Raw genomic sequence first — 17,103 nt, 5'->3', positions numbered from 1 at the left:
GGAGTCCTTGCTGTCCAAGAGTTTGGGTTTATGTAAGGTGCCCTTTTGTTATTAATCCGGGCTCCTGGGCCTTCGGGGTTGTGAACACCCTGAATTCGGGGCTCCAGGGGGGGACTTTGCAGGGTTGGACTTGCCTTTCACACCCCTCTGAGGATGGAGCCTTCCCAGAGGAATTCCAGCAATGCCTAATTCCCCCTGTAAGCGGCTCAGGACCCGTGTGGGTCTCGGGGAGCCTGGTGCTCCGACAGAACCGCACTAAGCTTTTTTTCCTTGGCGTCATCCAAGTGCTTCACAGGAACCAGAAGGGACAGGGACCCCCTCGTTGGGTCCTGCAGGAAAGACAAACCCACGGCCTGGGGTGGGGTGGAGGGTTTAACTCATTGGTTTGGGGGTTTTTTTGGGGTGGAAATGCCACCAGAGCTGTTCTGGGCAGAGGGAGGTTTCCTTTGCTCCAAGTTCTCTGCAGGGGTTGTTGGAATCAGTCACAGCTTGAGGTCTGGATGCCCCTGGAAAGCTCCCTGGGAGCTCTAGGTGGTGGAGACCACAGGTTCAACCACCTCCCCATGACAGTGTAAGAACCACTCACCCTTCCTGCTGCCTAATTCCTGACTGGGGTAGAAATGGGGAATCTGTCCTGAGCACTGGGGAGAACAAATCCCTTGGGCTGTAGAGCATTCCCTCCTGGAAACTGTGCCTGTGGTGCTGGGGAGGACAGAGGGCTCGTCAGGGTGTGGAGTGTCCATCATTTGGAGCCATCCATGACACTGGCCAGCATCCAAGGCTGTCATGGATCGGGCTGTTCCACCATGGAGATCCTCCTCTGGAACAGATAATGTGATGTCATGGATATAGGGCTGTTCTACCAAGGAGATCCTCCTCTGGAATAGATAATATGCCTGGGATTGGGCTGTTCCACCACAGAGATCCTCCTCTAGAACAGATAATATGTCATGGATTGGGCTGTTCCACCACGAAGAAACTCCTCTGGAACAGATAATATGATGTCATGGTTTGGGCTGTTCCAGCACAGAGATCCTCCTCTGGAACAGATAATGTGATGTCATGGATTGGGGCTGTTCCACCACGGAGATCCTCCTCTGGAACAGACTGTTTGGTGCCATGGACAAGGCTGTCCAAGCAAGGAGATCCTCTTGTGGAACATTGAGTTGGACAACAGGTCTCGGGTTCATTTTACAAGTTCCACGTGATCTGGGGAGTAAAGGCTTGGAGTAAAACTTCCAGGCAGTTTAATAGGGAATAAGGCTTTTGAGTTGGGTCCTGGGAAGGTCCTTTGGAAAGGGAAGAGGAGCAATGGTTTCTGGTTCATCACGTTGCTCTGACTGCTGGTGCCTGTCCTAAACGATGGAAGAGGTTTGGCTTCCCGCAGTAGGGTCATATTCCAGGGGAAAACATGGCACAAATAATCTCTTCAGCTGATCCCAAGTGGAAGCAGAAGTGGTGGTTAATTCATTGTGACTCAAACTGAAAATAGATGTGATTTTATATAAGTATACGTGATTTTAGTAATCAAAATAAATGGGAAGGGGGATTTCTAACTCTGTGAAGGGCTTTTCCATGCACCTCCACTGTCCATAGTCCAGTTCCATAACCAGGAGTTTGGAGGGCACTGATAGGAAAGGAAGACAGTTTTTGACACATCCACACCTGGTCTTAAACCAGCAGCTTAATCTGATTCCATGGGACCATGATCCATGTGGGATCAGGTGATCCATGGCTCTCTAACCCATTCCTGAAGTCCCCCAGGGATGGGGAGCCACCACCTCTGGCGACAGTCCATGCCAGTGTTGTGTCATCCTCCCAAGGAAGGAGTTTCTTCCTCATGAGTTTCCTTGTGATCCTCCCAAGCAGCAGCTCCTGTTGCTCACTGAGGAGCATCCAAACTGAGCAAATCCAAGGAGTGGGAATGCCACCATACCTGCATAATCATCAACTCACAGCCTTCACCAGGATGCTGTTTGGAATGGAATAGGGCCTTGTGTCTGTGCTGCCTTAAACTACAACTTGGGAAGGACTTGAAACAGTCCTGGGTGTTTTTGGTGGCTCCCTTAGAGCTGTAAAGGCTTAAATTTTGGGAAGAGAGATGGGAGAAGGCCACGGAGATGAGCCCATGGAGGACATGGGCACTGTTAATTACCTCTGGTGTGGTGTTGAAGTAGGAGGGGGTGAGAGTGAGGAATTCACCCCAGGTAAAACTGCCTGGGGAGATGGTCCCTGTGGGAGAAGGACAGATCCCAGCCAAGGATGGAGGGAGTTGACACGTTCACATGGAGAAACACATCCATGGCCACGCTCAGCCGTGGATCATCCGCAGGTGCTTTGGCCCCAGGGAATGTTTTGTTGTGTTGCTGACCTCTTTTTTCCCCCTCCAGCTGCCTCCTACACAGACAGCTCCGACGATGAGACCTCCCCCCGGGACAAGCAGCAGAAGAATTCCAAAGGCAGCAGCGATTTCTGTGTGAAGAACATCAAACAGGCCGAGTTCGGGCGCCGGGAGATCGAGATCGCTGAGCAGGGTAAATGGGGCACCTCCCTCCAGCTCCACCTCGTCCTGGGTTGTCTTGTGGGGTCCTTCCTTCCCCCAGATCCCCTTTTGAGGCTCGGTGTGTTGGTGATTTCCCGATGCCTGTTAGAGATGGGAGAGCTTTGATGGGGTGTTGTGGGATGGGAGAGGAGTTATGGGGTTGTGCTGAGTAGCTCCAACCAAACAACTACTGAAGGGCTGTTCTACAGTCCAACATGTTTTGTTAAAATCAGTAGAGAAGATGAAATCCATCAAATAAATTTGAGCTTGATTATGTCCAGAAGTCCATAGCAAAGGGTTTAGGAAGCTGGAGGGACATGGGAAAAGAGGGGCAGGGCAGGAAGTCCCAAGTTCTCCTGAAGTCTGAAGCGGGTTTTCCTCCAGCCTCACTTGGGAACTTGCAGGTAGAAATTTCAACATGGGATGGTGCTTCATCTGAGATAGCAGGGAGAAAATCCAGAGGGATATTGGGTCCTTTTCACTCATTTGGGCTTGCTCACAAGGCTTTGGCCTCTTTGGAAGCCGCCCCAGCTGTACAAGTTCATGGGAATACCAGACAGCGAGGCAAGGAGCGGTGCTGCTGTTTGTCCTTGCCCTCATCCGTCTTTCCATCACGTTCATGGGCCTGTTTTCCCTTCTCCCTGCAGAAATGCCCGCGCTGATGGCTCTGAGGAAGAGAGCTCAGGGGGAGAAGCCGCTGGCCGGGGCCAAGATCGTGGGCTGCACACACATCACGGCCCAGACCGCGGTGAGGGCCGGCCCCGAACCCCACATGGGGCTGTGCCACTGCTGAGCCCCTACAACAGGCCCCAGGGGGTCAATGGGATACATGAGGAGCTGGGAATTCCCCTCAGGAGTGGTTACTCCTGGCTGGATTTGGGACTTTGCTGAGTGAAATCTCTCTCACATACATATATACGTAAAAAATATATACTTTGAAGTTCTTGTTTATGGCAGCCTTTTAAAATTGTTTCACAGATGGTTTAACTGCAAAATTGTTTTCTGTGCAACTTTCTAATGACCCTGATGCTACTTAAAACCAGCTTCAGGAGTCCCAGAGAATCACTGAATCCTGGAGTGATCTGAATTGGAAGGGGCCTTAAAGCCCATCCAGTGCCACCCCCTGCCACGGGCAGGGACACCTTCCACTAGCCCAAGTTGCTCAAAGCCTTGTTCGAGTTGGCCTTGAAGCTTAAAACCAACTTCAGAGGCCCCCAAAAATCATAAAACCATGGAATGGTTTGGGTGGGAAGGGACCTTAAATCCCATCCATTGACACTTCCCACTGTCCCAGGTTGCTCCAAGCCCCGTCTGGCCTGGCCTTGAAGCTTAAAACCGACTTCAGAGACCCCCCCAGAAGCTTTCCCATGAACAGCAAACAAAACCCCCAGCTGTGTGTTGCTCCTTGTGTTGATCTTCCCGGTGTTTTTTGGTTCCCAGGTGCTGATGGAGACTCTGGGAGCGTTGGGTGCCCAGTGCCGATGGGCCGCCTGCAACATCTACTCCACCCTCAACGAAGTGGCTGCTGCCCTTGCTGAGAGTGGTAGGAAACACCTCCCTCCCCATTATTCCTGACTTTTATAAGAGGATTTCTTTGTTTTTATCTCATTTTTCATCTCTTAGAGTTTTTTCCCCTTAATTATTTTTGGTTTATAATAAACCCGTACGAGGTAACGGCACACGATCCATCCCTTCCAGTGCTCTGGAAACCTTGGAATGGTTTTAATCTGGAGGATAAAAGGACATGGTACAAAATAATGGTGATGCCCTTAACGAGCTGAGTGGGCTACCTGAAGCTGGAAGTTATTTTGTTAAGAGAAACAAAGCTAAATTTGATTTAAATGCTGTAAATTTGAGTCAGAACTTCGGCTAAAAGGGGCAAAAGAGAGACTTTGAGAGGGGGAAATGATTCATAAAAAGGAAGCTGAGCGTGTTGGTGCTCACCTGGGAGACTGAAAACATGTTTTACCTGGGTGAGGTCAGGAGTTTTACCTGGATAAGGTCTAGAATTTTACCTGGGTAAGGTCTGGAATTTTTCCAGGGTAAGGCCAGAGGTTTTACCTGGGTAAGATCAGGGATTTCACCTGGGTAGGGTCTGGAATTTTTCCAGGGTAAGGCCAGGGGTTTTACCTGGATAAGGTCAGGGGTTTTACCTGGGTAAGGTCTGGAATTTTACCTGGGTAAGGTCTGGAATTTTACCTGGGTAAGGTCTGGAATTTTTCCAGGGTAAGGCCAGGGGTTTTACCTGGGTAAGCTCAGGGATTTTGCCTGGTTGAGCTCAGGGGTTTTACCTGGCTGAGGCTGGGAGTTTTAACCTGGGTAAGGCCAAGGTTTGACCCTGAGATCTGGAAGACCCAGAAACCAAACCCACCATCTTGCCCATTACAAGGTCTCACTCCCTGAAGCTTGGTAATAATTGCTCATAAATCAGAATACATTCAAATAAATCATTAATTCATTAATAAATTTAGTGGCTGACATGCCTAACAAGCGGGCAGGACACCTAATTTTCGGGGAAACCTTCATTTTGGAAATAAATATTATCATTTAGAGCGTGTCGGCCTCTGGTCTGGTGGGGAGTGCAGCTTTTTGCTGAGGGAGAGGAGGAAGTGAGGAAGGCTAAAGCCAACTCCCAGTGTGTGTCCAAAGCTTCTCCTGGAAGGGGGATGTGGAAAGCTCAGCCAGGGCCGTGGCGGTGCCGGGAGCGGGGCTGTGGGAAGGGCCGATCCCGCGGGATTTGCCGAGGCCGTGCTGGCACATCTCCCCCTCTCTGTGCCAGGGTTCCCCGTCTTCGCCTGGAAGGGAGAGTCTGAGGATGATTTCTGGTGGTGCATCGACCGCTGTGTCAACGTGGAGGGCTGGCAGCCCAACATGGTGAGTGGGGTGACTGTGGGGTGACAGCTGAGGGGGCCCAGCTCTGGTTTGTGGGTCCCTCAGGGTGGATGAGAGTGAACTGACACTGAGTGACCTCAGGGTTTTGGGGATGGGGGTACTCCAGAGTCCCCAGGGATGGAGGTTCCTGATCCTGGACCCCCAGGGACCTTGGGAATGGGGGTATCCCAGTCTCAAATGCCCCAGGGATGGGGGTGCTCCTGTCCCAGACCCCTCAGGACTTCGGGGATGGGGGTATCCCAACCCCTCTGGGATTTGGGAATGGGGGTACCCCGGCCCTGGATCCCCCCTGTCCCCATCCCTCAGGACCTTGGGAATGGGGGTATCCCAGTCTCAAACCTCCCAGGGATGGGGGTGCTCCTATCCCAGACCCTTCCAGAGCTTTTGGGGACACCCCTCATGGCCTTGGGGAGGGGGGTCTCCCAGTCCTGGATCCCCCTGGGATTGGGGTGTTTATAAATATATGTATCTGTAGGGGTTAGCTTAGAACAGTTTGGGTGCCATGGAAAGCAGGTTTGGAGCCACTTGGATTATTTTCTGTAGGAAGGGGAGGGGCAGGGACTGAGCTCTGCTCTGTGGGGACCAGGGACAGCAGCCAGGGAATGGCTGGAGCTGTGCCAGGGCAGGCTCAGGTTGGATCTCAGGCAAAGGTTCTTCCCCCAGAGGCTGGTTGGGCACTGCCCAGGCTCCCCAGGGCAGTGGGCACAGCCCCAAGGCTGCCAGAGCTCCAGGAGGGTTTGGATGATCCTCTGGGGCACAGGATGGGACTCTTGGGGATGGGCCTGTGCAGGGCCAGCAGTTGGAGGAGGAGAAAAAGGAGGCAGGTTTAGTGCTGCCTGGTGTTTTCCTCATTCATTTAGACCTGACTTAACACTCAAAACTCGGTACCAGCACCTCCCTTACCTTCCAAGTGCTTCACAATGAGCTGTGTCCTGTGGGAAATGAACTTCTCCCACTCTCCCAGCTGTGGGGTCAGGGAGAAGGTGGGTTAAATGGCTTCTGGGTCTTGCCCACCAAGGTTTTGTTGAACTCCTTTCTAAATTAGCACAGCTGCCTTAGTGCAAAGTTTTCTGGGTGCTTAGTTCGATTCCAGTTTAAACCAAACTCATTTAATGCACCCACTGAAAATGGCTCAAAATCAGTATTTTTTGAGACGAGGTTTCATCCTTTTTGCCATTAAATTCTCGCCTTTGGTTGATGGGATTTTTCTTACTTAAGCAAAGCCTCTGTTCCAGAACAACACTCAGATTTTCAGGTGATTTCCACACTTTGAACCTGCTCTTACTGCGGGAGCACAAAAACCTCAGGTAACCCAACTCTGCTCCGCTGCTTTATCCTGCCCTTGTTTCCAGGGAAAACAGAGAACCTGGGACTACGTGAGTGGAATAATTTTCAGCTGTCAAATGTGCTGTTTTCATCATGTTTCCCCAAAGCTTTGGAGGCCTGGAGCTTGTGATCTAAATTAGGTGGGAAGCGGTGGAAGGTGGCAGATAAACGCGGCTCCGGGTTAGTTTGTTGTCAGTATCGGCTCCTTTGAGGTGGGATTTTTGTCCCTTCCAGCCAAACCTGTTCATTCCCTCGCTGTCACCTTTGAGAAGAACAGGGAATGTCAAAAAAATCCACCCCCAAGCTCTGAGCTGGAGTCTAGACAGTCTTTGAGGAATCACTTCCCATCCAAAACGTCGCTGTTTGAACAAGTCAGCGTTCCAGAAAACGCGTGTTTTGCTTTTCCAGGATCTGCTCAGACCCCTTCACATGTCTCCAGCCATCAGAACTGTTTCCAGAGCTGCTTCTGGAGCACAGGGATAACTGAGGGGAGCACCAAGTGCCTCGGATCTATTCCCAGAGATTTGCACGCTGGACTTTGGAGATCCATGGTTTTAGAGATAAGGAATGGGACACTGGAAACAGGGTGAAGAACAGGTGTGAGAGGGATCCTGGAACCATGGAAGCAGGATAGTTTGGGTGGGAAGGGACCTTCAAGACCATCCACTGCCACCCCTGCCACGGGCAGGGACACCTTCTGCTATCCCAGGTTGCTCCAACCTCTCCTTGGACACTTCCAGGGATCCAAGGGCAGCCACAGCTTCTCTGGGCAACCTGGGCCAGGGCCTCCCCACCCAGAAATTTTGACCTTCAGAGGAGGGTTTTGGAAATCCAGACCTTCAGAGGATGGCTCTGGGAATCCAGACCTTCAGAGGAGAACTCTGGGAATCCAGACCTTCAGAGGAGGGCTCTGGGAATCCAGACCTTCAGAGTGGGGCTCTGTCTGGACAGGAATGGCTCAGAGAGGAGGTTTTTCTCCTGAAAAATACGGAATCTGCAGCACTGGGAGGTTGGTTCCTGATCCAGGACCGCGCTGCCTTTGGGGGGGATTTCAGTGCCACCTCCCCCCACTCCCTCCTGCCATCTCCTTGTGTTTTCCTCGCTCATTTTCTGCAGCAAATTATTTTCAGGCACGTTGCTGAGCTAATCCTGGGCAGTTTTAATCCACTTGGTTTGGGCAGGATCAGCCACGTGCTGTGGTTTGGGAAGCTGGGAAGGGAACAGGGGGGGATGAGGTGGTAATGGGGCCTTGGGTGGGTTTAAGAGGTGGTGAAATGGCACCTGGAGACACCAGTTTCTTTCCTGGAAGAGCCAGAGATTTTTCTGTTGGAGAAAACAGGAGATGGAAGGGCTGAGGGAGGGAGAAGGGACAGCAATGGGAATTTGTTCTGCTTGGAGAGAGAAACACCCACCAAGGTTCCCACCTGGAACAGCTGCTTTTCTGCTGGAGAAATCATCTGCACCTCAAATAAAGGCTTTTTTCCCCCCCAAAAAAAATATAAAACTGACTGGAAGAATGAGAATGAGGGCAAACAACCTGCATAAAGCTGGGAAAACTGCAGGAATGTGAGGCTGATCTGCTGGATGGTCGGGGCTGCCACACAGAGGTGACCTTCCCTCAAAACAGGTTCCCCCGTGGATTCAGCTTGGGGGGTTTTACATCCCCTGCTCTCCCAGGAAAGAGGAAACTTGCAGCTCCCAGAATTCTCTCTTTAGAAGAGGATTATGTGCCCTATTAAATGGGGATTAATGAAATGGAGATGTCCTGGGAGCCAGGCTGCTCAGTTCCAGGCTGCTGGATTCCTACCTGGGCTGGCCCAGCAGAACTCCCCAGCCTGCTTAACCCTCACCTGCCTCTGCTTCCCTGTGGATGGAACATGGGGCTGGGAATGCCCCAGAGACTCAAGAACTGGATCTACATGGATGCTCCTAAACATTCTGCACGTGCTTCCCAGACATTCTGGAGGAGCAGCTGCTGCACATCAGTGGCAAATCCAACCATTCTGAGAGGAAAAGGCTGTGAAAATACGTAACATTTCCAAGGAACTCTCTGTCCACGGATGAGAAGCCACCATGTTGTGTCATGACAAAGCTCAGGAATGTCACCTTTGTGCCCAAATGGGGCTTCTGCCACGTGTGGGAGTGTTCATTTTTCCTGGGAAAGCTGCAGACCCTCATCAGAGGGGCCCAGCCGAGCTCCTCCAGTGACCAACGAGTGGAGGTGCTTCTGCCCAGGGTTGGCACGTGGATTTTGGGGCACCCCTGGGCCACACCAGGAGCTGTAGGGAACAGGCAGAGAAGGGGATGAGGAGGATAATCATGATAAAGTCTGATGTTAGTGTAGGGAACATGCACAGAGGAAGAGGAGGGTGAGGGTGATGCAGACAGAATTCTTTGGTGTGGGAGTGGGGAACATGCAAAAAGGATGATGGTGGTGGTGGTGATGATGATGATGGAAGGATGATGATGATGGCAGTGACTGTGAGGAGGATGGTGATGATGATAGTCATGCCCTGGGGTGATGAGCTCTCAGCCAGTCCAGTCAGCACAGTTCCCTGGCACTTCACCCTCCTCCTTTTGCATCCTGCTCTTTCTCCATCCTCCTCCTCCATTCCAGTCACATCAGAAGAGCTGATAACTCTGCCCAGTTCAGAGGTTTTTCCATCTGTGCTTCTGGGAGACAGGGAGAGAGGAGCCTGCACAACCACTTTCCATAATTCCTCAGTTCTCTTCATTAACACCAAAGTTTGCTGTGTTTGTCTGACCCGTTGCCTTTCCAGGACATTATTGATGAAGCATCATTCCTGCTCGGAATGCTCAACCAGAGTGTTCCCACCTGGCTCACACTGTGGGGTTTGAGGTGCCAGAACATGGGATGATTTATCCCTGGTACCTCTCTGGGCTCTGGAGGCCTCACTGGACCCTCAGAGCACTGACTGGGGTTGTTTCCTTTCCAGATCCTGGATGATGGGGGAGATCTCACTCACTGGATCTACAAGAAATATCCCAACATGTTTAAGAAGATCAAGGGGATAGTGGAGGAGAGTGTGACAGGAGTCCACAGGTAACGGGATGGGCTGGGCTGGCAGGAGAATTTGGGACAGAAACACGTCAGGGCGCTGGTGCCAAAGGCCCCCATGCCAGGAGACACCCCAGCTCACCTGAGGGGTGAACCCCCAACACGTGGGCTGAGCTGTCCCTTCAGCCTGGGCTTGGCTTTCCAGGAGAGCTGTTTGAAATCCCTCCTCAGTTCCCGCTTGGAGCTGCTGCTCTGAACTCCAGACCGGGAGCAGAAGCACCTCCTGAGCGCTGGGTGGGTGGGAAGGTGCACCAGGCCTTGTTTTCCCCCTGCGAAATGGGAGGAATGGTCACTCAGCTCGTTTTTGGGATGGAGGAGGAAGGGCTGAGGGCGTTGCACAAGAAGGGGTGGGCTGAGGGCAAAGCCAGAAGTGTAGTCCTGACCTAAACCTCTGGGAAGAAGTGAGATTTGGGAAGAGGAACTGATTCTCCAGTCGGGGTGGGGTCCCACAAAGGGAGGACCTCAGAGATGACTCAGTGAAACCCATCAGTCCATGGCAGGAGCAGGGGTGTGGTGGGAGAAGTGGCTTTCCCAGGGGAGTTAATCCTGTCACAGGCACCAGCAAACAGGGAACTGGAGGGAAGAGCAGCAGCCTCTGCCTTTTACCCTGTTTTTGCAGGGAGAAGGGTTTGGCTGCAGCTCTTGGAGCTGCCTGAGAGCTTGGCCAGAGGTTCAGGCAGCCCTTGAAACGGGGAAATGAAATATTGAAAGAGGGAAGTGGATTCAGGTCTGCAGCCAGTGGGGTCAGGAAAAGGACTGATGGTATTTTTAGTGTCTGGAATCATTCCCAATATGGGCAAAAGAGATTTCCAAGCATGTTCTTCTTCCCATGGGCTGGAGCAGGGACATTTTCAGATGCTCTTTGAAGCCCCAGTGACGCGTTTGGATCCATTTTTAGTGGTTTTGCTGCTACTGGGAGTCAAATCCATGCTTGGAATTAGGCGGGGAAGGTTGATGCTGGAGAGCTGGGGGGGTTCACCTGGAGAAGAGAAGGCTCCAGGGAGACCTTGGAGCCCCTTCCAGGGCCTAAAGGGGCTCCAGGAGAGCTGGAGAGGGACTGGGGACAAGGGATGGAGGGACAGGACACAGGGAATGGCTTCCCAGTGCCAGAGGGTTAGATGGGATATTGGAAAGGAATTACTGGCTGGGAGGGTGGGGAGGCCCTGGAATGAATTTCCCAGAGAAACTGTGGCTGCCCCTGGATCCCTGGAAGTGTCCAAGGGCAGGTTGGAGCAACCTGGGCTAGTGGAAGGTGTCCCTGCCCGTGGCAGAGGTGGAATGAGATGCTCTTTAAGTCCCTTCCCACCCAAACCCCCCAGCAGAGCACAGGGGAATGTTTTCCCCCTGAGGCCATGTTTTCCCAGGGGAACGTTTTCCCCCTGAGGCCGTGTTTTCCCATATCCATGCAGGCTGTACCAGCTGTCCAAGGCAGGCAAGCTCTGTGTCCCAGCCATGAACGTCAACGACTCGGTCACGAAGCAGAAGTTTGACAACCTGTACTGCTGCCGGGAGTCCATCCTGGACGGGTACGTACGGGACACCCCCAATCCCACAGGGAACAGTGCCCACAGCTCTGCCCTGCTGCCACTCGGGTCATTTGAGCCCAGCTGGTGTGTGAGAGCAGAACAGAAACCCTTCATTACCTGTGCTTTGCTTCAGAATTCCTCACATGAGGCTCCTCCCCGTCCCTCTGGCCTTTGTGGGTCGGGACAAAAGCCGTCTGTGTCCGTGGGGTGTGAGTGGAGCAGCAGCTTCCTCAGCATCTTCTTTGCCTTTCTAGTTTCCCTTTTTTTTATCCTCAGGGATATTTTTTTTTTTTTTTTGCTCTCTCCACCTCTTTATTCCCTTTATTTTGGTGGAATTGGGTGTCTGTGTCCTCGCTTCTTCTACCACCAAATTTTATAGGAACCAAGCGAGGTCAGGACAAGTTTTGCTCCTGCAGTTCAGCTGTGACATATTCCATGAACAATCCATAAAGCTGTAACTTGGAGCAGCGTTTTCCAAGGCACTGGAAGCAATAATGGGGAAAATGAGGGTGGTAAAACATGGGAATGGATTTCCCAGAGAAGCTGTGGCTGCCCCTGGATCCCTGGAAGTGTCCAAGGCCAGGTTGGAGCAACCTGGGATAGTGGTAGGTGTCCTTGCCCATAGCAGGGGTGGCACTGGATGGGCTTTGAGGTCCCTTCCCACCCAAACCATCCTGGGATTCTGCAGCAACCCCTTGAGGGGTGAGTTGGGATTTGGGTTAAGTCTGGCCCAGGCGTCTAAAACTGGGTCAAGGGAGGTGTGAGCAGAGGTGCAATTAAATCTGCTGTGGGTTCTATCCAAATTCTCTCGGAAAAGTGAGGGAATTTCACCTTCCCTGCACTGCTAACCTATTTACTCCTGTGCTAAAAATAGCCTGGAATGTAGGACACTCTTAGGGAGAAACCAGAAGGAAAGGGAGTGGAAGGGGGAGCTTCATTTGTGGGAAGCGCTGGGATCCTGGCAGTGAGTTACCACTTCCCTGCTGCCTCTGTGCTGCTCCGTGTGGGGTGTTTTTGAGCCACAAAAATGAAGGAAAAAACGTGTTTTTGCCGAAGGTTTTCAGTATTTCGGGAGTGGCAAAACAAAGGGTCGGCAAATAACGAGCAACTGAAAAAGGGCTCCAAACCCAAACTGTGTCCCATTTGTTGTGTTTCGCTGGGAAAAAAAGGGAAAAGTCGGTTTTTAGGTGGGTTTTGGGGCCTTCTCTGCCCCCCAAATTCTCAGGGGTACAGGACCCAGCCGCGGGGTTGGGGAGGAGCAGCAGCTAATCCCGGGATTAGCTCTTAGGGCTGGTTTTAAGTGTGGCTTTTTTCTCCTCCCTCAGCCTTAAGAGGACGACGGACATGATGTTTGGAGGGAAGCAGGTGGTGGTTTGTGGCTATGGGGAGGTAAGAGGGCCCCGTTTTCCAGGGGGGGGAATCCTTGGCACTCGGCTTTTCCCATGTGGATTTTTCCATCCTCGGGGATTTGTCTGCACCTGCACCTTCAAACTAAAGGGTTGGCCAAAAACTGAAGTTTTTCCTAATTTCCCATGTATTTCTTTATTACTGAGGAGATGCCAAAGCTGGATCTTAACTGGCACGAGGATTAAATATTCAGAATATTCACAGTATCTTTAATGTCTAAATATTGGCATATCCAGGGATTAACACATCACATAGAGATGTATCTTTTATATTATATATTATATTTAATATAATATTACAATATTCAGAGGTTCTGCACAGCGTTGCATGATGATTTGTGGTCAAGGAAGAGAAGTTATTCATTTATATCTTATATAAACATACATAAAATTTATATAAATTTGAGTGTAAACATAAATTCATATAAATTTGTATATAAAGATATATTGATTTATATATAGTTGTATAAAAATACACATAAAATTTATTCAAATTTGTATATAAATGTATTAAATGTATATATAAATATTATCATGTTCATATAATATTTATATAATATTTATAAATACCAATTTATATTGATTTGTGTACAAGTATACATTAAATTCACATAAATTTGAGTATAAACACACATAAATTTATATAAATTTGTATATAAAAATGTATTGATTTATATGCAATTGTATATAAATATGTGTAAATCATATAAATTTGTATATAAAGATATAAAATATACAAATATATTAAATTTATATGGATTTGTATATAAATATATATTAAATTCATATAAATTTGAGTATAAACATACATTTATATAATTGTATATAAAGATATATTGATTTATATACAACTGTATAAAAATACACATAAAATTTATTCAAATTTGTCTATAAATATATAAACGTATAAATGTATATATAAATATGTTAAATTTATATGGATTTTTATACAAATATATATTATATTCATATAAACTTGAGTATAAACATACATATATTTATATAAATTTATATATAAAGGTAATTGATTTATATGCAGTTGTATATAATTGCATATATAAATATGTGTAAAATTATACAAATTTGTATATAAATATATAAAATACAGAAATATACAAACATATATTAAATTTGTATGGATTTGTATATAAAGATATATTAAATTTATATAAATTTATATAAATTTGAGTATCAACATACTTACATTTATATAAATTTATATATATATATAAATGTATATATGTATATATCAATGTATTAAATTTGTATGGATTTTTATACAGATATATATTAAATTCATATAAGTTTGAACGTAAACATACATAAATTTATATAAATTTGTATATAAAGATATATTGATTTATATGCAATTGTATATAAATATACGTAAATTATACAAATTTGTATATAAATATATAAAATATGGAAATATACATAAATTTATATGGATTTATATATAAATGTATAATTATATGGATTTATATATAAATATATATTAAATTTATATGGATTTGTATATATATTATAGATGTATATATACATAAATTAAATTTATATAAATGTGTATATAAATCTATTACATTTATATAAACACATATATAATATATACTATTTATGTTAATCTGTGCACAAATATATACCATTTATATGAATTTGCATATAAATATATATATATAATTTATATAAATATGAATCATATTCTTTCATACCCCTGTGCCTTCACCCCCAAACTGCTCCTTCCTCTCTCCACATGGGAATATTCCCCCTTTCCCAGTTCCCACCAGTGCCCTGGGCCGTGCTCTGGGGCCTGGACTGGGATTCCTTTTTTAATCCAAGCAGCTGAAGTGGCTCCGTTTTCTCCTGTATAATCCCATTTTTTGGGAACCTTTGGCCGTTTAACCCGGGTTCCCCCGCCGTGGGTGTGCTGTGCAAAGGGTAAAGCTCGTTAACCCTCCCGAGGTTAATGACCATTAACGACCCTGAGTGGGGCTCTCCAACCCTCCCTGGCCCTTCTGAACTCTCTTGGTGTGTTTGGGATCCCGGGAAGTTCTGGGGGAATAAACTCCCAAAACCAGCAGCACGTGGAGATCTTTTGGTGCCTCTGCTCAGAGCTGGGCCTGAGCCAGGCCTCAGGCGACCCCCAAATCCAGGAATTCCGTGCCTCAAAAATTGACCATCTGCCACCAGGAGGGCTCCGGGGAGGACAGAAGAGTCTCCCGGAGTTGTCCATCCCTGGGAATACTCCTGGAGCGTCTCGACGCCTCCCTCCTGCTCCACTTTGTCCCTGTTTTCCCAGGTTGGGAAGGGCTGCTGTGCTGCTCTGAAGGCCATGGGCTCCATCGTGTACGTGACGGAGATCGACCCCATCTGTGCCCTCCAGGCCTGGTAAGGGATCGCACCCAGCCCGGGTTGGGGTTGTTTTTCCCAGGAAAACCCTGTCCAGAAGCCACTGGGCAAAGATCCCTTCCCAAAGGAGTGCTGGGGAGGTGTCCGGGGATTCTCTGCACCCTGGAGGGACCCACAGCTCCATCCTAAGGCAGAGAAGGGTTCTGGCTCAAGCGTCCCCTGGTTTATCCGTATCCCATGTTCCAGGGAGTGCAACCACAACCACACGGCCCAGAGTGCAGTGACACGGACTGGGGGGGTGTTGGGAATGAGCTGTGCCCTTTGGAATGCCAACACGGGATTCCCAGTGCCCTGCACACACCTCCCCAAGGGGGTGTTTTGGTTCTGTGACCCCCCCACCCCTCACAAACCCCTCACCAGGACCCCACACGGGGCCGAGCACCCGCCGGCCTCATGTCCTCCAGGCTGGTCTGGAGCTCCCACTTCCCAAGGTGTGGGATGGGACATCACTGGGAAAACAGAGTCCCCAAAACACCCAGAGCCTCATTGAACCTTCAGCCTTTTCCTGGTCACGGGGTCGTTGTGGGAAGAGAACTAACGAGCTCTGCTTAATTAGCTGAGCTGATGAACTTCGGGTTCCTCTGCGACCTTCAGGAGGGGCACATCCAGCACCTCCAGCCTCAACTGGGAATTTGGTTGTTCCCAGTGTGTGGCCCCTCTAGGAAGGAGTTTGCAGTGGGGGGGGAAAAAAACCTCAGTAAATGGGACATGCAGCAATTAAAAAAAAAAAAAGAAAAAAGGGTTTTTTTATAGTAACCCTGATTTTGCAGCTTGTGAGAGTCTCAGAAATGAGCTCTCGGGAGGACTGTCAACAAATCCCACAAAAACATCCTGCCCCTGTTATCCAAACACACCTTGCTGCTGAAGGCAGGGAAGACTCAGCACTTCTGAATGTTCTCTAGGTGCCTAAATGTGGATTTCAGGGTTCAGGAGAGACATCTGCAGGGTTGGGATGTTTTTTTAGGATGATCCAAATCTGCATCGACGCAGATTCTGCAGCTCCTGGATGTGCTTTGCAGGAGGAGCAGCTTTTAAAAAAACCTGTCTGGATTGAGAACTGAGGTTTGCAGGCGAGAAGACCTTGGCAGAAAACACGAAAAACCCCAAAAATCTCTTTTTCACTTCTTCCCACAACAGTCCCAAATCCTTCAGAAACTCCCAAAACGGCTCAGGGCCCGTGGCCCTTTGGGTGCTGCTGCCCTGTTTTCCAGTCTGGCGTTAGGAAGTTATAATTAGTGTCTGAAAAATCCCTTTTTTTTTTTTTTTTTTTCTATTTTTGGCGTGGTTTTGCTGCTTCTCATCCCCTTCTCCCCCTTCTCTCTCCCCCCAGCATGGACGGGTTCCGGCTGGTGAAGCTCAACGAGGTCATCAGACAGGTCGACATCGTCATCACCTGCACGGGTACCGAGGGGGAAACCGGGGACCCGACCCCAAAACCACCTCCAGCCCTTCCCAAAAGGGGAAGGGGAGGTGGGTTTTGACCCCGGATTTCGGTGTCTGGCAGGGAACAAGAACGTGGTGACCAGGGAGCACCTGGACAGGATGAAGAACAGCTGCATCGTGTGCAACATGGGGCACTCCAACACCGAGATCGACGTGGTGCGAGTGGGGACGGGGCTGGGTGGTGCTTTGGGGTGACTGTGCTTTGGGGTCACAGTGTTGGGGTGATGGTGTTTTGGGGTGACTATGCTTTGGGGTCACAGTGTTGGGGTGATGGTGCTTTGGGGTGACTGTGCTTTGGGGTCACAGTGTTGGGGGATGGTGCTTTGGGGTCACAGTGTTTGGGGGATTGTGCTTTGGAGTGACTGTGCTTTGGGGTCACAGTGTTTGGGGGATGGTGCTTTGGGGTGACTGTGCTTTGGGGTGTTTGGGGGATGGTGCTTTGGGGTGACTGTGCTTTGGGGTCACAGTGTTGGGGTGATGGTG

The 17,103-nt window shown here is 49.1% G+C and overlaps 1 protein-coding gene across 2 annotated transcripts in view; it reads left to right on the top strand.

The window, feature by feature from the left end:
- AHCYL2 (adenosylhomocysteinase like 2) overlaps positions 1 to 17,103 on the top strand; it is a 30,374-nt gene that overhangs the window by 7,176 nt on the left and 6,095 nt on the right. Inside the window, exons 1-11 of one of the 2 annotated variants that reach the window (XM_027669819.1) lie at positions 1,051 to 1,177; positions 2,391 to 2,534; positions 3,190 to 3,290; positions 3,983 to 4,085; positions 5,322 to 5,416; positions 9,718 to 9,824; positions 11,249 to 11,365; positions 12,691 to 12,754; positions 15,068 to 15,156; positions 16,508 to 16,578; positions 16,682 to 16,776. In XM_027669819.1, the coding sequence (XP_027525620.1) occupies positions 1,063 to 1,177; positions 2,391 to 2,534; positions 3,190 to 3,290; positions 3,983 to 4,085; positions 5,322 to 5,416; positions 9,718 to 9,824; positions 11,249 to 11,365; positions 12,691 to 12,754; positions 15,068 to 15,156; positions 16,508 to 16,578; positions 16,682 to 16,776 (1,101 nt within the window). In that variant the 5' untranslated portion in view covers positions 1,051 to 1,062. Of the gene's footprint in view, positions 1 to 1,050; positions 1,178 to 2,390; positions 2,535 to 3,189; positions 3,291 to 3,982; positions 4,086 to 5,321; positions 5,417 to 9,717; positions 9,825 to 11,248; positions 11,366 to 12,690; positions 12,755 to 15,067; positions 15,157 to 16,507; positions 16,579 to 16,681; positions 16,777 to 17,103 lie in introns of those variants that run through there. The other variant, XM_027669818.1, reaches the window with a different exon arrangement.

This window comes from Corapipo altera, unplaced genomic scaffold, assembly GCF_003945725.1.
Source record: "Corapipo altera isolate COAL_440 unplaced genomic scaffold, ASM394572v1 129, whole genome shotgun sequence".
In the NCBI taxonomy this organism is placed as follows: Eukaryota; Metazoa; Chordata; class Aves; order Passeriformes; family Pipridae; genus Corapipo; species Corapipo altera.
This window is presented reverse-complemented; position numbering and strand designations above follow the sequence as displayed.